Source organism: Triturus cristatus, chromosome 3_2 (assembly GCF_964204655.1).
Source record: "Triturus cristatus chromosome 3_2, aTriCri1.1, whole genome shotgun sequence".
Taxonomy (NCBI): domain Eukaryota; kingdom Metazoa; phylum Chordata; class Amphibia; order Caudata; family Salamandridae; genus Triturus; species Triturus cristatus.
Window position 1 is genome coordinate 280332276 of NC_140584.1, and position 24528 is coordinate 280356803.

The 24528-nt window shown below is 48.1% G+C and overlaps 1 protein-coding gene across 5 annotated transcripts in view; it reads left to right on the top strand.

Annotated features, from left to right (window-relative positions):
- The window catches only part of LOC146857102 (lethal(3)malignant brain tumor-like protein 4), a 566079-nt gene that overhangs the window by 283049 nt on the left and 258502 nt on the right, over positions 1-24528 (top strand). For all 5 annotated transcript variants that reach the window (XM_085647600.1, XM_085647602.1, XM_085647599.1 and 2 more), the window contains 2 exons: positions 6527-6662; positions 6946-7037. In XM_085647600.1, the coding sequence (XP_085503726.1) occupies positions 6527-6662; positions 6946-7037 (228 nt within the window). The remainder of the gene's footprint in view (positions 1-6526; positions 6663-6945; positions 7038-24528) is intronic.

Consider the following 24528-nt stretch of genomic DNA (forward strand, 5'->3'; position numbering starts at 1 on the left):
ATTTCAAAGGGCTACACAAACCTTGCCAATGTTAAAGGCAATGTTCAAACACACTGAGGATATGTATAAAGACCCTCTAAAAGCTAGGATCATCACTCCCAGGGTAGTGAAAAAATACAAAGCTGCACCTAATGATCTTGTGTATAAGAAAGGCCAGTTACCCTTAGACTCTGTAGTCATTTCCAATGCTCGTAAGAGAGCAAACTCACATACAGGGGACAACCCTCCTCCTTATAAATAGTCTAAATTATTAGATGCTTAGGGAAAAAGGATAGCCTCACAAGCGGCTAATAATTGGCACATTGCCAATGCTAAAGCATTATTGGCAAGGTATGATAGAGCTCATTATGACGAACTCGAAAAGCTCATTGAATTTCTACCTGATTAAGGCTAAAGCCAGTGACCTTGTTCAAGAAGGTAAATGAATAACTAATATCTCTATCAGGTGTGCGTTAGATCAGGCAGATACTGCAGCTCGGGCAATAAACACTAGTGTACTACTCCGTAGACATGCTTGGCTAAGGATTTCAGGGTTCAAGCCTGAAGTACAAGCCTCTATTCTTAATCAACCTTTTGATAAAGAACATCTCTTTGGCCCAGCTGTCGATGTATCACTGGAAAAAACGATACAGAAGTTGCTAAGTCCATGGGGGCCCTACAATCACCTTTTAATAGGGGTTCCTTTATTCGCTCCTTCTATACGGGTGGCTCCAAAAATGTATCTACAGAAAATCCCTCCTCCTCTTACAAGGGCAACAATCAATCGCCCTCTTCAAGAGGCTATTTTAGAGGAGGGTATAGAGGAAACAACGTCAAGGGAAGAGGCAGGGGTAATTCAACACCCACTTCCCCTGCAAACAATAAGCAGTGACTTATTTCCCATACCCCCGATCATTCCACTGCTGTCAGGGGGCGCCTTTCACAATTTCTACCCATTAGGAATACGATAACATCAGACAAATGGGTTCTACAAATTACTCAATCTGGTTATTGCCTGGAACTTACAAACACTCCACCGAATATTCCTCCAAGTTCACACCTCTTGTCGCAAGAACATCTAACCCTTTGTTGCAAAAAGGTGCAATAGAACCAGTCCCTTTACAATACCGAAGAACAGGAGTGTACTCCCTATACTTCCTAATTCCCAAAAAGGCCTATATTGGACCTCAGAGAACTAAACCGATACATACAGTCGGACCATTTGCATATGGTAACACCAACAAGTGCTTCCTTTCCTCCAGCAAGGGGACTTTTTATCCACTCTAGATTTAAAGGACGCTTACTTTCATATTCCAATACACACTGCGCACCGCAAATACCTCAGGTTTGTGGTAGCAGGCCAACATTATCAATTCAAAGTCCTTCCCTTTGGAGTAACAACCGCTCCCAGGGTTTTCACAAAATGCTTGGCAGTACTCGCAGCCCACCTGAGAAGACAACATGTTCACGTCTTCCCATACTTCGACGACTGGCTCATAAAGTCCAGTTCCCACAACAGCTGTCTACGCCACACACAAAAACCTGTGCAACTGCTTCACTAACTAGGATTCACAGTAAATCAGACCAAATCCCATCTCCAACCATCAATGTCTCAAGACTATCTAGGAGCTACTATAGACACACGAAAAGCTCTAGCATACCCAACCCCAACCAGAATCGGGAACATTCAAAACCTGATGTCTCAGTTCCAGCCTCAACACTCCTTACCAGCTCGACTGTTCATGCATTTACTGGGGATGATGGCGTCTTGCATTTTCATAGTCCCCTATGCAAGGCCTCTATGCACCCCCTACAGGAATGCTTAGCACGTTAGTGGAACCAGGCTCAAGGTCAATAATCAGCTGGTGTGGTAAACGGCCGCACCCATCGCTCTCTGCAGTGGTGGAACACACAAAACCTTTTGAAAGGACGGCCCTTCAGCGACCTGGTTCCACAGATAGTGCTGACAGCAGACGCATCACTGACAGGTTGGGGAACGCATCTCCAAACCCACACAATACAAAGGTTGTGGAGCTTACAACAAAAACAGCTTCATATAAATTATCTAGAACTATTAACAATTTTTCTGGCTTTGAAAGCATTTCAAGCTCAGCTAGTATGCAAAACTGTGCTAATTCGTACAGACAAAATGACAGCCATGTACTACATTAAAAACAGGTGGGGACGCACGCTCTTCAACTGTCCCGCCTAGCCCAAGACATCTGGAGATGGGTCATTCATCATAAAATGTATCTCTTAGCAGAGCACCTCCCAGGAGTAAACAACCAGATGGCAGATCTGCTAAGTCGTCAGACACAGCAAATCCACGAATGGGAACTTCACCCTCAAGTTCTCCTTCCATTCTTTCAAATGTGGAGCTTCCCAGACATAAACCTGTTTGCCACTCACCAAAATGCAAAATGCCCAAACTTCGCATCCAGGTATCCACACCCATTGTCCAAAGGCAATGCAATATGGATGAACTGGTCAGGGATATTTGCTTACGCTTTTCCGCCTCTCCCACTCATTCCATTAGGGGTACGAAAACTCATACAAGCGTCCCTGACACTAATCCTAGTTGCTCCCACATGAGCACGTCAACCATGGTTCACAACCTTATTGGAACTCTCTGTAGTTCCTCATCAAAACTATGTCTAAACACCCAGTTTCCTCACACAGAGTCATGGACACATAAGACACCCAGACCCAAGTCAACTCAATCTGGCGATCTGGCACCTGAAGTCCTAGAGTTTGGCTATCTTAATGTACCGCCAGAATGCATGAATATTATCAAGGAAGCTAGACGTCCTACCACAAGAGCCTGCTATGCAGCAAAGTGGAAGCAGTTTGTGATCTACTGTAATAACAACAACATCAACCCGCTTGATGCTTCTGTCCAGCTTCTAAGGAATGGTTGTAAAGATTGGTAAGAACCGGACTAATCTTCTGTATAGCAAGCTGTAAAGACAGGCCACGGGTCTAAAGAAGAGCCAGATGTGGCTTCCAGTTAGCTAACTTTGACTTGGGGAAACTCCCTCGTGGTAGACATGTGGGTGAGAAAAGGTCTGTATGGGAGAGAGTCAGTAAGTCAATAGAATTTGTTAATGGGCAAAAAAGATAGATTTGTTTCTATGTAGTCCTTAAAGAACTTAGCAAAACTTTCACTGAAAGACTTTTGGGGGAAGGAAGTACTCTTTTCATCTTCTGTGTGGCACAGTTATTTACGAGATGGGTTTTTAGAATTGTAGATCACTGAAACCTAAAATTCTGTCCTCATCACTCTAACTAGCTTTTGTAGTTAATACACTGTGGTAAATATTTCTCTGAAGAATGTTGTGGCTAGAAATGGCAATGATCAGTTCCAAGGACAGTTATTCCTGCGGCCCTGGTATTTATGGCAGGTGGTCACTAATGGTGGGTTATGCCATCTACTATATGACAACTTCAACTGGAAAGTTCTGTGTTGTGAAATCCCTTGCAGCAATGAAAGGTCAAAATCCAAGTGTGGACAAGGTGGTAGGGAGGCATGTTAGGATAGCTGTCATTGAACTAATGCACATTGGTGGTTATGTCAGTAGTTCAGATCCAGTGCCCTGAGTCTTACCAATTGTATCAGAGCATTGTATGTGTTAGATGGGTGACCAGCAGTTGCAATGTTTTTCTGATGCTCTCATACTATGTAATAGGAACATTTCTCCACGGCCAGACCAGTCTGCACCTTAGGGAGCAACCTTATTAACCAGAGTAAATAATCCACTTGCTTACATTCTGCTTCTATCAGCTGTTTTGCCCCTATCTAACAGTACATGTCTCAACAAAATCACATCTGCACTGTTCTGCGGTTCAGCTTTGGGAGAGTTACTTTGATATCGGGTTATCCAGAATCTTTTTAATTCGACTGAACACTACCTTCCAAAATGTACTCCCTTCTAGACCAGTATACCAAAGATGAATGGGAGAACCATTCTCCACACTGCACCTCCAGTAACCACCTTGTGTCCTCCCAGTATAAGCTGTAATTTTCCAAGGTTAAGTACTAATTCACCATAAATTAAAAACCTTGATTTACGTAATTAGTGTTCTTATAGTTGCAAGTTATGCCAAACCATCGTTCGTCCTATTCTCTTGTCTCCAGTTTCTCTGCACAGTGCATTCTCTGCCCATTTCATTTGTATCCCCATCAGCATGTTTAGAAATCATTGCACTGACTTTAGAAGTAATACATTTGGTCACTCGTTTCTCAAATTTGGCAAAGTCTTTGACCGAGGCATTTTTATAAGTCGAGTGCATAACCCAGTAGAAAAGTATCTGAGCCTATGTCAGACTATCTGCCACCATTACGTTGAAATTTAAATTACTGTGTGCAGAGGATATAATTTCTCCTTTGGAGAACCTATCACCCAAAGTCCAGTATTCTCCTGCCCCCCACCATTGGAATAGAGAGTTTGCCATGGCAGGTGTAAAGTTGGGATTACTGTCAATTGGATTGATGAGAAGGTAATGTCTGCTAAATTTAACATTTAATCGGGGCAACAGAGGGAAGGGGCATTATGTGGCAGGTCAAAGGTGGCAAGCCCTGCCCAAACACACCTGCTGACGAGCTGCCACTTACGAGAAGAATGTTGTGAGACCTAGCTGCTTTGCTGTAAATTTCCCACACTTGCATGCATATGATGGCATAAGCATACCCATTTTCGGGCTTGGTTTGTTTGGAAAGCCATAGTAGATCCAAAAGTCTCCTCTGCACTATTGCATGGTCCATAATATTTTTGTCTGTGTGGCACCGTCCATAGCTGGAGAAGCTGCAAGTATGTGGCTGACAGTCCCAACATCGCCTTGGGCACCCATGATAGTTTGGGCAACTTTTCTCTCTTACCACCCAAATATAGAGTTGTTAGTATTCTTTGTAAGAAAGTAATTTCTTTCATTGGATCACATTTGACCTCCCTTCTCTTTTGGAATAGAAGATTTTAGTCAGGCTTATAAAGATTCTGTGTGAAAAGCAATGGTGGCTGGTGGGATTTGAAAGTGATGAGGCATAATTCTTACCCTGAATATAAGTGAGCGAGTGAAGCAAGCCCAACTTCTTCTATCTGGCTTCGGGTCGGGGGATTATCTCCCTGAGAATTGTTTTTTTTTTTAAATGGGGCTAAACAGTGTATGATCTGGTTAATTATCTTCAGCTTCCTGGTGAAGATTCCTTTTAAAAGAGAGGTGGTGGTCTTTGCGATGCAGTTAAACAGGGCTTTACCTCCATCTTTTTATTAGATTACTAGAGTTTGAACCGTCGTTTTTAAGGCTTCATCAGTAACAATAAGGGATGGGGTTGAGAGGTTGATAGGTCCATCATATGTACTCTTAAAGCTTGTAGCATGTGCCAAAATGTATGATGTTCTGAATTTTTGGTGTGAAACTTAATCACTGGACGAAACTCACATGGATTCCTGTGGTTTTTGCTGCCCTAAATAAATGAATCAGGATCCAGTTGGTAACATGGGTCTGGTCTCATTTGATAAGGAAAATTTCCTCTGTGGAGGCAGACCGACAACTGCACCATTGTCTGTTCCTCAGCATCATTGTACAGGCTTTTTTGGTCTTCTTGTCAGTGTGTTGTGCGAGTGAAAGCTTGAGTCGAGGGTTAATCCGATGACTTTGTCCTGTTCTGTTATTTGGGGTGTGGAGCACATTAAATATTAGGTTGGAGAACCATGACTGAATCAGAGAATTACTGAAATTAAGTTTTTAGAAGATGTGCAGTTTTAGACGGATACCAGATTTAAGGTTTTGAAGATTTATAGTACGATGGGTTGTATTTTCCCACCAGCATGCTTCTGACTGTTTGAATTATCTGTGGTTGTTTATTGTATCTCGTGATTGGTAGAATGCATGAAAAACATATATGTGGTGTATAACTGTGGTTGTAATAGCACCGTACCCACAGAAAAAAGGGTAACTTATGAGAAACAGCTGAAGGCTCGTTAGAGCTGCCTGCCAAGAGCAGTGTGTGAAGTGCACAGTTTTAAGAATGTCTACTCAGGGTGTAATGACAAGATGCTTGCTGTTCTTGTGCAGTGCGATTGACATCATCCATTATGATGTATGAGAATGGCTGAAATACCCAAAGGTGTGCGTGGCACAGCAGAGACCCCCATGAACCAACGTTTGCACACCCTCCTCAAACTCCCACTGCCTCCCTTTCTATTGCCGTCTTATCACCTGCATTCTCTACCCTTAAGGACTGTGTGTTTTTCTCTTTGGATTTCACCATTCCATGCCATTAAATTCCTTTCTGACCCTTCTGACTGCAGCCACCTCCCTACAGCCTGTCTTTAGAGTCCTGCCCACTCAACATCTAAGCTCTTGTGCTCCAGTTTGTCTTACGTTTTGGCCTCTCTGGCATCTGTCCTGTCTCCTCCCTTTTTTCCTTTGTCTTCCCCGTCCTCCTTCTTTGTGGCTTTTCCTCTCATTGCAGTGTCTGTTTATCTTTATAGGTCTTTTCCCTTCTTACACCCACATCATCTGCCTGTCTGTCTATGTCTCTTTGCAGGTGCATGGTTACAGGATGAGGCTACATTTTGATGGTTATCCAGATTGCTACGATTTCTGGACAAATGCAGATTCTGCAGAGATTCACCCCATCGGTTGGTGTGAGAAAACTGGGCGCAAACTTCTTCCCCCAAAAGGTGAGATCTGTATAGTTCTGTGCAGGTCAGAAGTAATGGTTCAAATGAACAATTTTTGCAAGAGAATGCAGAATATGCATCTATTCTCGTTTGTGTGATTTTGACATTTTGTAGTACTCTTTAGAAGTCATTCATTGACCCTCTTTGTGGCTCTTCACTCAGTGTACATGATTTGTAGATTTGCATGCCAAATGTCATATTTTAGAGGTTTCGAAAATAGAGGTAAAAGCCCTCTCTTGTTTGTATGCCAGTTTCCTGACATTTTCTTTTCTTCTATTGACAGGCTTTAAAGACACAGAGTTCAACTGGGCTAATTATTTGAAGAATAGCAAAGCCCAAGCAGCCCCGAAGAATCTATTTAAGAGCTTCAACACAGTAAGCATGAAAGGGAACCACCCAGCTTTCCAAGGCAGTATGCTGTATACAGGAGTGCATATTAAGCACAGGTGTGATGACACCAGACATACGCTGGAGTAGCACAGAGTCTCTGTTTCCATTCCGTGTATGGCATTGAATGTGATTCTGAAAGGAGCTAATATCTGGTAGATAGAGAAGTATGTAGTGTTGTGTAGAGCTTTTGAGGTCCCTCAAAGAGCAGCCAGACATTCAAACAAAAGGAGCACCTAGTGGATGGTGTTTAGAATTCAGTTGTATTCCTGGAGAGACCTAGAAGGATCCATTTGGGAGGATGCAGTGATTTCTAGGGAACAATCAGTTCTGATAGATACTTCCAACCGCAGATTCCCCACCTATTGAATTCCCCAGGTGTCAGACTTGATCTGGAATATTTTCCCAGCAGTTGCTCCATACGCCGGTAGATGGCATGGCCATGTTGGCCTCGTCCTACCTCCAGAAGTGACTGCGCAGGTGATACCCTTGCACACTGGTGTCAGTTCTTTTCTTCCTGCACCCTTCTAAGTGGATCCAGAGCACCTCTCCCGGGCTTTTGCTGATTGTTCACTGACTTTCAAAGCATTTTTTCGGCAACAGTGTGCTAGGATGTCTCCCCTGAAGACTACAGGCTTCAAGTTGTGCCACATCTGCAGGAAGCCAATGTCTGTTTTTAGAGCCTCAGATCCAAATATATTTAAAAGTAATGCAGCAAGAAACCAGGCCATTCACACTTCAAGTCCCGGTCCCGGTCCAGATCTCTGTACTTGGGCCGAATGACACTGTTAAGCTTGTACCCAGCCCCTCATTGGCACTGGGCTGCACCTCGACTCCCTTGTAAAAGGCCAACTCTGTTCGCCCAGAGTAGATCTGAACCTGGCTCTGGAGTTGCTGGTTCTGGATCCCATCCTAATGCAAGGCATCGGATCCGGAGCAGAGTTGAGCTAAATCTCGACCAATAGCTTGTTATTAGATTACTAAGGCACAGCGAGTGGTGATGGAGGACTCTCTGGCAGTACCTCTGCCTCTGTGCCAAAATCCTCAATGCCTGGAGGCTTCATTCAGCTCAGACTCAGATGCCATATAGGACTTGCAGAATTTTCCGCATAACAAGGATTCTGCGGAGGACATTTGTTGCCCCACAAAATACTGATGACGGACTGTATTTAGACCTCCACAGTGTTAGTGGTTGTGATTCCCCATCAGAGATGGAATTTGACTTTCCCATGGGGCCCTTCCGTCAAGGAAATTCCCTCCCTGGCTGTAGTAGTACATAGGGTAGTAGAGGGGTTGGAACCGCATTTGTTCACTGTAGAAGCTAAGGCTGATCTGCTGACTGAATTTCGGAACCTGGCCCTTCAACTTCAGATCCTGTACGACATTTCACTGATGTCCTGGCAGACACTGACTGTGGCATGGTAGAAGCCCTGCTTGGCGCTACTGATAAGTCTCCACATAACTAAGAGCCATAGACCTCCTCTGGGTGACTCATCCTTCTTGACTAAGCACCCAACAGCAGAAAGCCTAGTGCAGGTTTCAGCCAGCAAGGTAAACCAGAATTCCTTACCAACTACCCTGCCAGATAGAGAATCGAAGCACATTGAAACACTTTGCAAAAAGATATCCTCCACCAGTTCGGGATTGCAATCTCTGAGTGAGTCTGCATACACAATTTCATGCTCACTGGGTTATGGCGAACAAAATTTTGGTAGCCCTCCCGAGGAGTTTAGAAATTCCTACACACTGTCCACAAAGGACAGGATGTGGCCAGATTGATTTTATGGGCCCAGTTGGAAACCTCAGACTGTGTAGGCTGTGCTATGGGTACTGATAAGATGATTCGGTGTTGTGCCTTGATTTGCCACTTCGGTTTCATTAGGATGTGTAGGCTTTCCTCATGGATATGCCTTTTGATGGCTCCAGGCACTAGGTGACAAGTCAGATTCAGCTTTGGAGCGGTCTAAAGATAGCCGTGAAATAGCCCTATCTTGAGGCACTCACTGGTACTGGGCTGCACCTCCACTCCCTTACTCACACCAGTTCGCCCAGACCAGATCCAGACCTGGTGGTGGAGCCCACTGCATGTGAGACAACAAATGCAGAGTGAAGTTAAGCTAGAACTCAACCAGTATTTTGTTATAAGATATGTAAGGCACATCCACATGATAAGAAGGATGAGATGATTTGGGGCATGCAGGTTCACCTCAAGGATATGTCTTTTGATGGTTTGTTGCTGTTTGATGTCAAGACAGATGCAGTTTTGTGACGTTTTAAAGACCAATACTGTAGCTTGCTATTGCTGACCCGCCAGTACCATCGGCTATATTGGAAGTTCAGGGGTTACTCCTTGGACCTTGCTCACCTCCTGAAGCAGCTATTTCAGCCAATGGAGTATCCCGTTCAGCTCTTTCCTCCACCAACAATGTGGTCAGTCCTTGTCTTCTCTTCCTACTGGTGCTGCCGCCAAGTCGCTCTGATTCTTCCTTTGGAGTTGCCTCGGGCCATTGGTGGGAGAATACGCTTTTATCTGCCCAACTGGCATGCAGTTGTCTTGGACCAGTGGGTCCTCCAGGTTGTTTGTCATGTGTATGCCTTTTTCTCATGCAAAACCTCGCTACAGCTCCTCCTCTTTTCACTCTGATCTCAACAGAGTATCCCTCCACCCTTGCTGAAGAGATCTACTCATTGATAGACAAAGGGCAATCACAAGAGTTCTAGTGAAGGAGGGGGGCAATGGCTCCTCCTCCAAAAAAGGATGGTGGACTCAGAACCATATTGGATTCGACTGGATCTTCAGCACTTCAACACCTACCTCCGGAAGGACAAATTAAAAATGCTGGCTCTGGCCTTGTGTGTCTCCACCGTAGATCCTGAGGTTGGATGGTGTCTTTGAACTTGCAGTACACTTGCTTTTACATACCTGTCCTGCAATACCCACAGGCATTTCCTCGACCCGCTTCATTGTGCGGAAGGAAAACTTTCCATGCACAGTCTTGCCCTTCCATCCCCTGGGTGTTTATGAAGGTGAGGGAAGTGGATCAACCCCATTTTCACAGCGTTGATATCTGCGTGTGGAAGGGGAGGGCTTGTCACAGTAATTCATGTACCACTTGAGGACGTTCATTTCACTGCTGTCTTCCCTTGGGTTCTCCATCAAGAAACTGAAATACCACCTTCTAACAGTGCAGAGGAATCCCTTTATGAGGGCTCTCTTATAGAGACTTCTAACTGCACATACTATGATGTAAGTACCTAGAACTGTGGTCACTGATCTACGCCAGATGCTGGCAGATTTCTATAAGAGGTTTCCAGAGTCAGGAGGCCCTCCAATACCCACAACTGACTCCTGCTTCTTAACATACTGGACCTGATTCACAGTGGTAAATTACAATTTGTGTCTGTTTACATTCTGTAGTATGTTTGCTACTTGATGGGGATCGGTCTGCTGGAAAAGAGGCTGCAGGTTTGGACTAGGCCAGTTGGGCTGGACCAAGCAAAGGGTTCAGGTCTAGTGATTATGGGAAACGTGGGTACAATGTTGTTCCTCTACTCCTTGGGCTGGGGCGGCCGGGTGTTGAGGATCTTTGAAGTGCCAGGTTTCTTTGTCTGGGAGCATTCACGGCTGAGGGGGGCCTGCAAACGAAGGCTGCAGGAGACATCGTGGAGTTCATGATGGGAAACCAAATTGTACTCTGTCTCTTAAGGGCTTGGGGACCACGCTGACACCGTTGGCCCACATTGACTAGGGGGCTTAGGTGTAACGGTGTTTGGCGGTTCTGAAGCCCTCGCGGTTCTTCTTTGGGTGGGTGCAGGATGCAGGAGAGCAGCCCTGCTGCTCCACAACAGTCCTTGAATCTTTATTGAAGGCAGGCATCCCTCCCAGGCTTTGGAAGCACAACACCTTGCAGGACAAGATGACTTTGGAGGAATTTGACAGGTAACAGCAGACAGCCGGCAGGCCTGTGCCAGGTCAGTTGCTCTTCTTCAGTCCTTGGTTTTGTGGCTCTTCAGTGTCCTTCTTCATAGGTCAGCAGGATCTGATTTTCTGGTGCCAGGGGCTCTCCTAAATACTGAATATAGGGACATTTGGGAGTGTAGGGTAGTAGCCAATGGGCTACCTACCCCTGGGGTCACCTTTCCCCCTATATGACCATATTCCTGGACAAAGAGGGTGGTCTTTCTCTCATGTGAGAAACCAGATTTTCATACCAAAGGCGGTGGTCTCTTTGAAGCTCCCCTGCCTTGGAATGCTAATCTGCAGGTCATCCTTTGGGAGGAGGTGCAAACATCCTCTGCCCGCGCCGGCTTTGTTTCCTACCTCCTGAGAACAAAGCAATAGTACAATACCCCTTCACAAACCTCCTGTAGTACCCTGTCAAGCCAAGGAATGCCCTGACGAGAGTCTGGGTGGTTGGAGCTCATCGGTCCACAATTATCTGGATCCTGGGTTGTGAAGAGTGAACGTGGCCCCCACCTACAAGGTGGCCCAAATATACAAGAGCCCTGCCCTACCTGACACTTGCTTGCCTTGATAGTGAGGCCTGCACTCTGCAGAGCCTCAAGGACCTTTCCAAGGTGGATCAGGTGATCCTACCAAGTGGAGCTAAAGACAGCAATATTGTCCAGAAAGGCTGTACTAAAGGTCTCTAACCCAGAAAGGACTTTGTTCACCAACCTTTGGAAGGTCGCAGGGGCATTTGTTAGTCCAGAGGGCATAACAGTGAACTGATAATGCCCATCTGGGGTTGAGAATGCAGATTTTGCTTTTGCTGCTGGGGTCAGACCAATCTGCCAGTACCCTGGTGTCAAATTAAAAGTATTGAGAAATGTGTCTGCCCCTAACATGTCAATCAATGTATCTGTCCAAGGAATTCGATGTGCATCTGCCTGGGTTACTGCATTGAGGCCTCTATAGTCCATACACACCCTCTGCTCTGTTTTTTCCACCCTTGGTGTGAGGTTTTGGGACTAAGCCAAATGGACTGGCCCAGGGGCTCTCAGAAGGTTCAATGACTCCCAATTCCAACATACTGCTTACATCAGCATTGATGCTCTCTTTGACTTGGTCAGACTACCTGTAGATTTTATTTTTGATAGGTAGGCTGTCCCCAGTGCCTACATATTAATGTGTTTTTTAAAGCGCAGAATTGCTGCGAGGCTCTTGGTGCTAATGTCATTATCCCTATCTAGAAAAGTCCTGAAAAGGTATGCAGTTTGCGAGTTTAAACAGGATACATATTAAGAGATTAGACTGCTCCATGAGATGAAGGAAGAGAAGCTCCCCCAACTGGGTTGATTATTAAGGACTCTGGCAGCCGTAGTCTGAATTGTTTATAGTTTATTCAGAATGCAGGCCTGAACGCCAACATAAAAGGCACTGCAAAAGTCTAACTTGGAATTGAGAAGCACTAGTATGACTGTTTTCCTTAGAGCCATAGGAATAAAAGGTAGGATTTTCTTCAGGAGTTTTAGCATCATGAAACAAGAAGCAGTTACCTGTTTGAAGTGGTCAAGGAAAGAAGGATTAGAGTAAAAAATAACTCCCAGATTGTTGGCCTTTTGAATTGGACAGGGGAGGGGTCCAAGGCTTGAAGGCCCGCCGGAGGAGTTCCAGAAAGAGTGATCTCTGCCAAAATAATAGGACTTGCATCTTGTCAGAATTGATTTTCAAGAAGTTCCTCTGCATCAAGGAAGCATCATCATCATACAAGATCTGAAATCTTTGGCCTCCTTATTGGGGGAAGTGGACACTGATAGAACTATTTGGGTGTCATTGGTGTAAGATATAACCAAGAATCTGAAAGAGCACACCAGTCTGATCAATAGAGTAATGTAAGCATTAAAAAATGTAGGGCTGAGTGAGGATCCCTGTGGAACCCCGTATGGTATTGAAAAGGGATACACTGTGTAGCTGTCTAATTCGACTGAATGCTGTCAGTTCGATATAAAGGATTTTAACAGTCCAAGAGCCGATCCACCAATGCCGATGCTTTCTAAATGGTGTATCTGAAAGAAACACATTAGTTATAGATTCCTTACCTTAGAATTACCCCCAGACGTCAGACTGGATCCAGAAAGTTTTATCGTCAGCAGTACCTCTGTGCGTTGGAAGGTGGCGTCGCTCGGCTCTGCATCAGTCGTCGGCATCGTGGTCGCAGGGATGATGTTGCGGCAGCTACCTAGATGCCGCCCTCGTGCGCTGATGTCAGTTCTGTCTTTTTAAGCACCAGCCATCGCCGATTCGGGAAGAGCGGTACCTCAGTCATTTTTTGACTAACTTTTTCTCGACTTCTATAGGTTTCTTTTTACGAGTGACAGGTGCATGAGGGATGCATGGTTTCAAGGCCGGCGGTTCCTGTCATCGCATGATGTCGGTGACGGATCAGTGCCGCATGTGTCTTTTTTGCCTGGAGCCGCACCACAACCCAAAGTCATGCTTCGACTGCCGGTCGATGACGCGGAAGGCTTTGCGGGAGCGGTTGCGAAAGCTGCTTGAACACCGGCAGTCGGCTCTACGGCGTTTGAGGTCCCGGTCGAGAGGGAGGTCGACCCCACAGGCGCACCTTCGGGCCCCGCGGACTTGCTTGGGGGCCTATATCTTGGCTACCAGAGGCTCTGGCACCGCAGGCCCCCCTTGGATCCAGGCCTAGATCCAGACCTCATTACGCCTCCATCGGCGCCGCTTCCAACGGCACCACTACCGCGCTCAACGCTGATCGGCCCCCAGCTGGCATCGACCCCGGCCTCCATCCCGACATGGAGAAGGAGCCGGACCAGTGTCGTCAGACGCCGGGTGGGGTTTTTGTGCCCCTGTTCAGTCCTTGGGTCCCTTTTCAACCACAATGGAACCCAGAGGATGAAGAGGAGCACTGGAAGGGGTCAGGTGACCCTTTAACTGACTAGTTGGACACTGAACAGGACTGGGGAGGAACTGGGGGATGCCAGTAGTTTGGACACCTCCCCTGACCTTGGCATGTTGTCTCCACCTACCGTGGCTACGGAGGAGGGAGCGTCATACGCAGTGGTGTTGCGTAGGGCTGCCGAGGCCCTCAACCTCGAGCTTCCTCCGGTGGCGGTCAGGACCAACCTCCTGACTGAGGTGCCTCAACTGGCTGCGTGCTCTTCGGAGCCCCTGCTGCCGTTTAATGAGGCCCTCACCGACGTGGTCCAGGCCCAACACGGGGGCTCCTGTGGACAGGATGATTGCCCGACACCACCACCCGGCTCCGGGCACCACTTTCCTCTCCCAACATCCCACCCCGGAGAGCTTGGTAGTCCAAGCCTCCACTTCCAAGAGCGCCTTCCCTACCGCTCCACCGGAAAGGGAATCCAAGAAGCTGGACCACCTTGGCAAGAACACTTTCTCTTCCGCCAGCTTAGGACTGCGGTCCGTAAACACCGCATGTCTCTTAGGCCGTTATTCCCACTCAGTGTGGGATACGGTGGGGCAAGTACTGCCTCAGTGTCCTGGGGAGGTCCGGGCTGTGCTCTCCCAGGCCGTTGCCGCCGGGAGGGATGCAGTGACGTTTATGATACGTTGTGGGCTGGACACCGCCGACACTCTGGGCAGGACAATTTCAACGTCAGTAGCACTTAGTCGCTACGCCTGGATGAGGTCCACTGGCTTTTCGGGGGATGTGCAGAACACCTTAATAGACATGCCCTTTGATGGCCATCGCCTTTTTTGGCGACAAAGCAGACAACGCTCTAGAGCGTTTCAAGGACTCACAGGCTACGGCCAAGTCCTTGGGTCTCTCCACCCGCCCTACGCAGTCTGCTTTTCGCCCCTTTCCTGGCTACGGAAGGGGTGCCCCGCTACGTCCCGCCCAGAGCCACAGGCCGCAGCAAGTTACCCAACCTTTGCCTGGCCGGGGACGTGAGATCAACCGTCGTGGTTCCGGGGGCCAGCTGGCGGGTCAGTCCATCAACCCTTCCTCTGCAGCAGCCTCCAAACCCTCCTAGTCTGACCTTTCAGGCCCATCAAACACCAATGGGCGTCAGGATTCGCCATCACCTCCCACACTGGCGCACCATCACGTCGGACAGGTAGGTTTTGCAAATAGTATGAAGGGGCTACTCCCTCCCCTTAGAGACTACCCCTCCAGCCATGCCACCGAGATACCACCACATGTCGGAGGATCATCTGGCTCTTCTCTAGCAGGAATTTTCAGCTCTCTTGGCCAAGGGAGCTATCGAGCGCGTTCCTTTTCCAGAAGTATGTTGTGGTTGTTACTCCCTCTACTTTCTGGTCCCCAAGAAGGACAAGGGCCTGCGTCCTATCTTGGACCACCGGGACATCAATCGCTTCCTCCGGAAGGAGAAGTTCTAGATGTTGACGCTTGCTCAGGTCTTGTCTGCTCTCGACCCGGAAGACTGGATGGTAGCGTTGGACTTGCAGGACTCTTACTTTTACATTCCCGTCCCGCCGTTAGGCCACGAGCACTTTCAGTTGACCGTGCTCCCCTGTGGCCTTACCAGCGACCCTCGGGTGTTCACAAAAGTGATGGCGGTGGTCACAGCTCATCTGCGCAGATTAGGGGTTTCAGTCTTCCGCTATCCCGACGACTGGCTGTTAAAGCCGGGTTCGCCCCAGGCTGTCTTTTCCCACCTCCAGACTACGGCCGACCTCCTGCATTCGCTGGGGTTATCCATCAATGTGCTGAAGTTGCACTTGATTCCCTCTCAGAAGCTCCTCTTCATCGGAGCGGTTCTGGACTCGACGCAGTTTCTGGTCTATCCTCCCGAACAGCGAGTCCGGGATATTCAGGCTATGATCCTGATCTTTCAGCCTCTATCCCGGGTTTCGGTCAGAATGACTCTGAGGCTACTGGGCCTCATGGCCTCCTGCATCCTGCTGGTCGATCATGTCAGGTGGCATATTCGGGCTCGGCAGTGGGACCTGGAGTTCCAGTGGGCATAGCATCAGGGGAATCTGTCCGATTGTGTCCAGATCTCGAAGGGCACTGGTCAACAACTGCAGTGGTGGCTCAAGAACCAGGATTGGGTCAATGGAAGATCCCTCACATTCCCCAACCAGACCACACTATGGTGACGGACGCATCCCCACTGGTGCTGTCACATGGGAGAGGCGGAGATCAGAGGCCTCTGGTCGCCGGCGGAGTCAAGGCTTCACATCAACCTTCTGGAGCTCCGGGCGATTCGTCTTGCACTGAAAGCATTCCTTCCCTCTGTCCGGGAAAGAGTAGTGCAGGTGTTCACGGACAACACCACCGCCATGTGGTACTGCAACAAACAAGGCGGGGTGGGGTCGTGGAACCTCTGTCAAGAGTCCCTTCGCCTCTGGACATGACTGGAACATCAGGGCATTTCCTTGGTGGTTCAACTCCTGGCAGGTTCCCTGAATGGATGAACTCAGCCGCAGGTGCATGATGGATCCCGAATGGTGTCTTCACTCGGATGTGGTGCAAGGTCTCTTTCGACAGTGGGGGGAGCCTTGGTTAGATCTATTCGCCACCGAAGAGAACGCTCAATGTCAGCAATTCTGCTCGTTAGAATTTCCAAGGTGGCACTCGCTCGACCACGCTTTTTGTCACAAGTGGAGTTGCTGTCTGTTGTACTCCTTTCCGCCTATGCCACTTCTGCCCAGAGTGCTGAAGAAGATCAGGCGCGACCGGGCCCAAGTCCTTCTTGTGGCTCCGGATTGGGCACGAAGAGTTTGGTATCCCGAACTGCTCAACGTGGCTCTTGACCCGCCGATCAGACTGCCTCTTCAGGAGGATCTTCTGTCGCAGCAGTAGGGGACGGTCCTTCACCCGAACCTGTCCAGTCTCCATCTCCTTGCATGGAGATTGAGCAGCAGCAGTTGACGTCTTTCGACCTGCCTCCCGAAGTCTGTGACATAATCTTGGCAGCCAGGCGTCCCTCCACTAAGACGGTATACGCCTGCCGGTGGAACAAATTTGTGGCATGGTGCACAGCAAAGGTTGTGGATCCCCTTTCTGTCCCTCTATCTGAGGTTCTCTTGTTCATTCTCTCTTTAGCCCAGCAGGGCTCTGCTCTGGGCACTATCAAGGGCTATCTTTCAGCTATCTCTGCCTTCCTTCGGCTGCCAGATCAGCCTTCTCTTCTCAAGTCCCCTGTAGTTAACCATTTCTTAAAGGGCTTAACACATCTCTTTCCTCCAATCCCCTTCGTTATGCCTCAGTGGGACTTGAATCTTGTTCTAAGTTATTTATTGTGCGCTCCCTTTGTGCCGCTTCATAACTGTCCATTACGTCTCTTGACTCTTAAGACTGCTTTCCTGGTAGCCATCATTTCTGCTAGAAGGGTGAGTGAGCTCCAGGCCCTTTCTTCTAAACCTCCTTTCCTGTCTGTCCATCCGGACAAGGTGGTTCTGAGGACCCGTCCATCCTTCCTTCTTAAGTGGTCACTGCCTTCCACATCGGGCAGACCATTACTTTGCCCACCTTCTTTCCGCCGCCGCATCCTTCGAAGGAGGAAGAGAGGCTCCACCTTCTGGACCCAAAACGTGTGCTCTCCTTCTATCTGGATCGCACAAAACCGTTCCGGGTGGATAATCAACTTTTTGTTGGCTACGTGGACGCAAAGAAGGAAGGGGCTGTACACAAACGCACCATTTCTTGATGGGTTGTGTTGTGTATTAAGGCATGTTACTCTCTGGATAAAAAAGGAGCCTCCAGTCGGGCTACGCGCCCATTCCACCAGGGCGACGTCAGCCTCTACTGCCTTGGGAAGAGGAGTTCTTCTGCATGACATCTGTCAGGCGGCCACGTGGGCATCGCTGCACATGTTCACCAAACACTACTGACTGTACAGCCAAGTCCGGATAGATGGCTTCTTTGGCCGTTCTGTTCTCTAGGACTTTCTGGTGTGATCTTGGTTTGCAGACCCACACCAGGGTTGGTATTGCTGAGGTATCTATTCTAAGGCAAGGAATCTATAACTAACTTGTTTCTTTCAGATGAACAAGTTACTTACCTTCGATAACAATATATCTGTAAGAAACATTAGTTAGTTATAGATTCCTTACAGCCCCACCCATGCTCCCCGTTCTAAGAAATGATTCCTAGGGTTAAGGACAATCTTTCAGGGCCCTATTTTTGTGCACCAGTGGTCCGAGTCTTGCATGGCTCTGCGTTTCTGGCGTGGAAAGTTGTGTACAGAACTGACGTCAGCATGCGAGGGCGGCGTCTTAAGTAGCTTCCGCAATGTCATCCCGGCGACCACAACATCGACGACAGCCGGGGAGCCGACCGACGCCCACTTCTGACGGGGAGCCGACCAATGCCACCTTCTGACGTCCAACGGTACTGCTGACGAAAAAACCTTCCGGACCAGTCTGACGCCTGGGGGTAATTCGAAGGTAAGGAATCTATAACCAACTAATGTTTCTTACAGATATATCGTTATCGAAGGTAAGTAACTTGTTCACCAGGGAAGCATGGTCCGCTTTGTCAAAAGCGTGCGAGAGATCCAATAGGATCAAGGCTGCATTATCTCCTTTGTCCACTATCGATCTGTTGGCTTCTGTTGCATCTAGTAAGGTGGATTCTGTAAAATGATGTGACCTAAATCCATGTTGAACAGTGTTCAGGCTATTGGAACTTTCAAGGAATAAGGAGATGTCATGAACCATGTTTTTTTCCAGTATTTTAGCTGGGAATGGCAGATGCGATATGGGCCTCTAATTTGTTTACATCTGAAGGATCCAAGGATGGTTTCTTTACCAAAGGCTAGATGGATGCCTTTTTCAGACCCCAGGGAAAATGCGTAACTCAAGTGCCATGTTTAGTTAAGGCATGGGGTAGGTAGAAACGGCAGCTGAGATCGGATATAGCACCTGCTGAGGACATGGGCCCCCAGGGGTTCCCAACTTATTGGAAATAATCCAGTTAGATACTTTCGCCTCAGAAATGTAAAAGGGAAGGACCGGTGATTTATTTTAGTTTTAGGTGTTGCTACCTGAGTTACCACAGCTTTTACCCAGTTCTAAAATACAACTGATGCAAGATCGATATTACTATCCAGTGAATGTTTAGATCTGCGCAGTAGGTTGCCTAGAACCATATTATCAGTGTTTTTTTATGCTCTGTAATTTACTTTAGTAGACACTTTGGAAGGGGAGGAACTGTTAGATGGTCTGAACAGATTAAACACAATAGCCTTATGGTCCATCAACGGTGTAATACTTTCAACCGAAAGCTTGATGTTATTAGAGAAAATACCATCAAGAATATGGTTAGCCTCGTGCATCGGTGTTTTGATCTGTTGCACTAGGTCGAAGCACAGAAGATTATCATGTCAAAGAGAGGAGCTCCGTATGCTGTTGCAGGACTTGCCTGCTGTTGGGCAGAGAGGTTGTCTGAAAAAACAACTCCTTTTATGGACCCATCTTTAGGGTTGTGTGAGAGCAGGTCAGGGAGAGTTTCACTCTCTTATCCAGTATTGGATCTTCCATATATTCACATGCTTGAATAATTCCCATTAGTCGAAGTGGGAGTCTCACGGTACTATAGTAAAGCAAAATGTATGACTAACATAGGCTCTAATGTCACTAGGCCATACATTTAACAGCCTCTGTCATTTTTTTCAAAGACAGGAGCAAACTTTAACTATGATCAAATCCAATGGTAGCACCCTCTAGAACACTCCCAAAAAAGGCCGATTCCCTCAGATTTTCACCGCACATGGTGTGTGAAGGGAGCTCTGCTCATTTTTTTTCTAAAAGCTATTTTCAACCTCATTGCTCTACTATGTCTGACAGTAAAGGCCTTTGTCGTCCCTGCAAGACCGTCTGGAAGAAGAAAGTTTGTGTGGATGACCCACATAAGGAGTGTCTTTATTGTCTTCATCCCATGCATGAGGTCAAAGAGTGCAAGATTTGTTGCACTTTCTCCTCAGAAACCCGGAGGGACTCCTATTTCGGCACCACCTGACAAGGAGGGACGCTGTTTGGACAATATTGGCAAAAGGTTTTCCACCATGTTTTTAATTACAGTGTGCGCAGCCAGCTCCCAAGCGATTCTAGGCCATTTTGTCCACCACAATGGCTCCATCATTGACTTCATCCAAGAGGATATAGGGTCTGAAGCCAAGATCTTGCTGGAGGGCGAGCACACCACATCTGATATCATAGATTGCACCATTGACATTGCCTCCACAGGCTTCCCTCAACTAGCCGGCGTTTGGATCTGAGGTCCAATCTAAAATATTGGACATGCATATGATGAAGACACATTATTTGGTAAATATATTCACACGGCTCTCCTTGCTATTAAAACAGACACGGATGCCGTCAAATCTTTTGGCACTCTTCAATACCATAAATTGCTCCTTTGAGGAGTGCGTGGGCGCAGATTCTCTTTTTACAGGGGTGTTTGCCAGCACTCCCATTAGTATCAGTTCTACTAGCCCCAGTACAGACCGGGGTATCAGCAACAGTTGCACCGTCAATCCTCCATAGTGGGTTTCTCTAAGCAGGGCCCCCGCAGAAGACCACCACCACAGAGCTGCGACACAGGCCGCAAGCAGTTAACTTATCCAGGCACCAGCTATGCAACCTTCTCGGCTCGTAGGTGCGAAGATATCCAATTACCTCAAGCATTGGGAAACCATCATCTCAGACAGATGGGTATTGGACTTAGTCACCTAAGGCCATACCCTGGAGTTTATGGAAAAACCATCAACCACTCCTTCAAGGGGAGCGCACCCCCTAGTCTTCATTTACTGCGGAGGGAAGTTATCTTAATGCATGCCAAGGGGGCAATAGAAAAAGTACCAGTTGCTCAAAGAGGGAAAGGATTCTACTCCGGTTTTTCCCTTATACGCAGGAAATCAGCAGAGTGGAGAGAGATCCTAGATCTCAGAAAGCTCAACAACCTCCTCCGCAAGCAATCCTTCCGGATGATCACCCTCTATGACATTCTTCATCTCAACAGCGGAGACTTCATGACATCTCTAGACCTGGAAGATGCTTACTTCCATTTCCCCATCCATCCCAAACTCCTCAAATATCTTCGATTCGTGGTAGCTGGTACCAATTACCAATTCAAAGTTCTTCCCTTTGGCCTCAGGTCCGTCTCTTGCATATTTAGTAAGTGCATGTCCCTAGTAGCAGCTGCACTCGGGGAAACAAGGTCATCAGGTATTCCCTCACCTAGGCGATGGGTTGTAAATAGCTTCAACCCCAGGGCAAGCTGCCAAAGCAATAAAGGCCTGTCTGTCTCTTTTTCTCAAACTGGGCCTCCCTGTAAATTGGCAAAAGTCCTCCACCAGTCCTATCAGACTATGACATTTCTTAGAGCCGATTTAGACACAATACAGAGCAAGGCCTTCCTCTCCCGGGACAGGCAAGAGAGGCTAGAGCACTTGGCTCAAAAAACTTCAAGAAAACAGCCTGGGCATGATCCCTTCTGAAATAAACTTGGTCCCGCTGGCTTTGCTTTAGATGAGACTGTTACAAGAAGAACTTCAGGTCCAATGCATCCAATCAGAATGGACTTTCGAAGAATTGATTTCCATTACTCCTCGAATGCTGCCCACACTCATGGTGGTCTCACATATACCACATTTCTCTCAAGGCCTTACATTTCTACCATGAGTACCGGATTTCATCATCACCACGGATGCTTATATCGAGGGCCGTGGAGGCCATTTATAGGACCTTCAGATCCAAGGAAGGTGGCCGGCAAGTCAACATCAACAGCCTGGAGCTCAAGGCCATCTTTCTCACCTTGCAGGCTTTCCTCCCAAGGATCGCAAAGACCTCCATGCTAGTCCGTACTGACAATATAACCAGCATGAATGATATCAACAAACTGGGAGGAACCTGATCACTAACTCTATCTCGAGAAGCTTGCAGACATGGCTCCTGAATTCTATGAGTTTTGCAATTTAAACATCTCTCAACAATGCAGAAACATTCTGTTCGAGGCATATGAGCTGCAGATTACACACTTTTGCATAGATCGCCATCTGGTGTTGGGCCCGGATGTTTGCAGTTTGTTTTTCCTCTTGGAAAGTCTTTGGAAGTCACGAGGTCGGTGACTCCTCCTTTGGATCGTATTGCGCATGTGCTTCGGCTCCATCCTCAGATTGTTTTTTTCCGCCATCGGGCTCGGATGTAATCTTCGCGCTCCGGTTCCGAACAGCTTCCAGTTCGACGATCCTCGCGCAATCCTCACCCCAATCGCTGTATTGTTTCGATCACGATCTCTTCAATCAACGCGCCTTCTCATCGACACAAACCTTCGGTTCCAGTCGTCGACGGCGGCCTTCGGGCCTACCTGGCTCCGGTTCCGGCTCATGGAAAGAACTCCATTCAAGAAGTGCCCTCGATGTGGGTCCAAATTTCCCCACACCGATCTTCATGAGGTATGCAACCTCTGCCTCTCCCCTGAACACGAGGCTCGAGACTGTCCGGCCTGTAATTCTTTCCGATCCAAAAAGACTATTCGGGGCCGAAGAGCCAGAAGGAACATGGCACACTCCTCGACGTCCATTCCAGTCGACATCTTCGGAGACGACATCGACGATCCGGAACATCATCGCACCGAAGAGGACCTCGTCCGCGCTTCCGAGGCCGACGAGTCAGATGTGGAGGACATCACTCCGGCGCAGAGGGTCGTGAGTACCAATCTACCCCCCACCCCCCCCCCCCCCCCGACACCCGCGCCGACACCCAAAAAGGCTTCGGTCACGCCTTCGCCTCCGAGCCTAGGCAAGACCAGAGACACTGCTTCACACACCCCACCTTCGGGCCCGGTGAAGAAGCAAAGTAAACCTTCCGGCGGCTCGGGCTAGAGCCAGCCTACCAGCCGTGCCAAAAAACACACTTCGGCACCGAAAAAGAAACCAACCTCGACACCGAGCTCCGCACCGAAGCCCTCTGGGTCAAAACCCAGCTCTTTGGCACCGACGCCATCTTCGGTGCCGACCAAACCACACAAGGCCACCGGCACTGACACTTCCAAGCCGAAGCCCATCTCGGCGCCGACCTAGAGACCGGAGGGTCCCAAGCCGGGTTCTAAACATCAAACCGGCACGGAAAAACCTAAAGTCATCGGCCCCGACGCCTTCGGCGCCGACGGACCAGATTACCTCACCAGAGCTATTTACACCGGATCCCTTGCTAAAAACTCTCACCAAGGATCCAAAAACTGGACATTTGACACTCTCTACCAAAAAGAGACATTTGGAGAAACCTGCTCCGCCTCCACCTCCAAAGAGGAAGGACTCTGCTACCTCTCCGTTCAGAATACCTTCCCCTCCCCCTCCCCCTCCTTCCCCACCTTCACCCCCTCCGCCCTCTCCAGCCCCACCTCATCGTTCTCCTACCCGTCTCCAGACGATGATGATCAGGGGAACCCATATGATGATACAGGGGATGTGCCACAGGACCCCACCCCTACAGGATCTCCAGATCCATGGGACGATTACAATATACCAGATATCCCCAACGTCCCACAAGACGATATTTACCCTTCTAGACCATCTCCACCAGAAGATTCATTAGGGTTCAACCATCTTCTGCAAAGGGCAGCACATTATCACGGGGTGGACATGCATAATGACCCTGTGGAGGAAGATTTCCTCCTAGACACATTTGATACTTCACATAGGTCCACCTCCATACTGCCCATGCTCAAAGGGGTGGTAAAGCATGCGGCAAAAGTTTTTAAAGACCCAGTTAGAGCCAGGGTCCTTAACCCACGTATTTAAAAGAAATACAAACCTGCTCCCTCAGATCCCTCTTACATCAGAGGACCAGCGCCACTAGATTCCTTAGTGGTATCTACGGCACGTAAAAGGCCAAATTCACAAGCGTCAGGTGATGCACCACCACCTGACAAGGAGTCAAAACTGCTAGATGCATCAGGCAAAAGCACAGCATCCCAGGCCGCCAACATATGGCGTATAGCAAACACTCAGGCACTGCTGGCCAGATATGACAGGGCTCATTTTGACGAATTGGAAAGCATAATGCACCATCTCCCTGAAAAATATAAAGGTAGGGCCAACGAGTTAATTCAAGAGGGTAAAACAATGACAAACACCTCCATACGTTGTGCCCTAGATGCAGCAGACACAGCCTCCAGGGCCATCAACACCAGCGTCCTTCTCCGTCGCCATGCTTTGTTAAGGGTATCTGGGTTTAAACCAGAAGTACAAGCCTCCATCCTTAACCATCCCTTTGACCAGGAACATCTATTCGGACCAAAGGTGGATGAGGCCTTAGAAAAGATGAAAAAGGATACGGATACCGCAAAATCCATGGGGGCCTTACAGTCTCACCCGCCCAGACGCTCCTTTCGCCGCTCCTCCTTTCGGAGTGCATCCAGAGGCTACTCCTCAGACACAGCGTCCACATCATACAAATCCCCTACTCGGACCACCTTTACAAAAGGTTACCAAAGAGGCGGCTACAGGGGTAACAACAACAAGGGCAGAGGCAAAACAAACAACGCCCGTTCTGCCACACCTCCTACCCAATGAC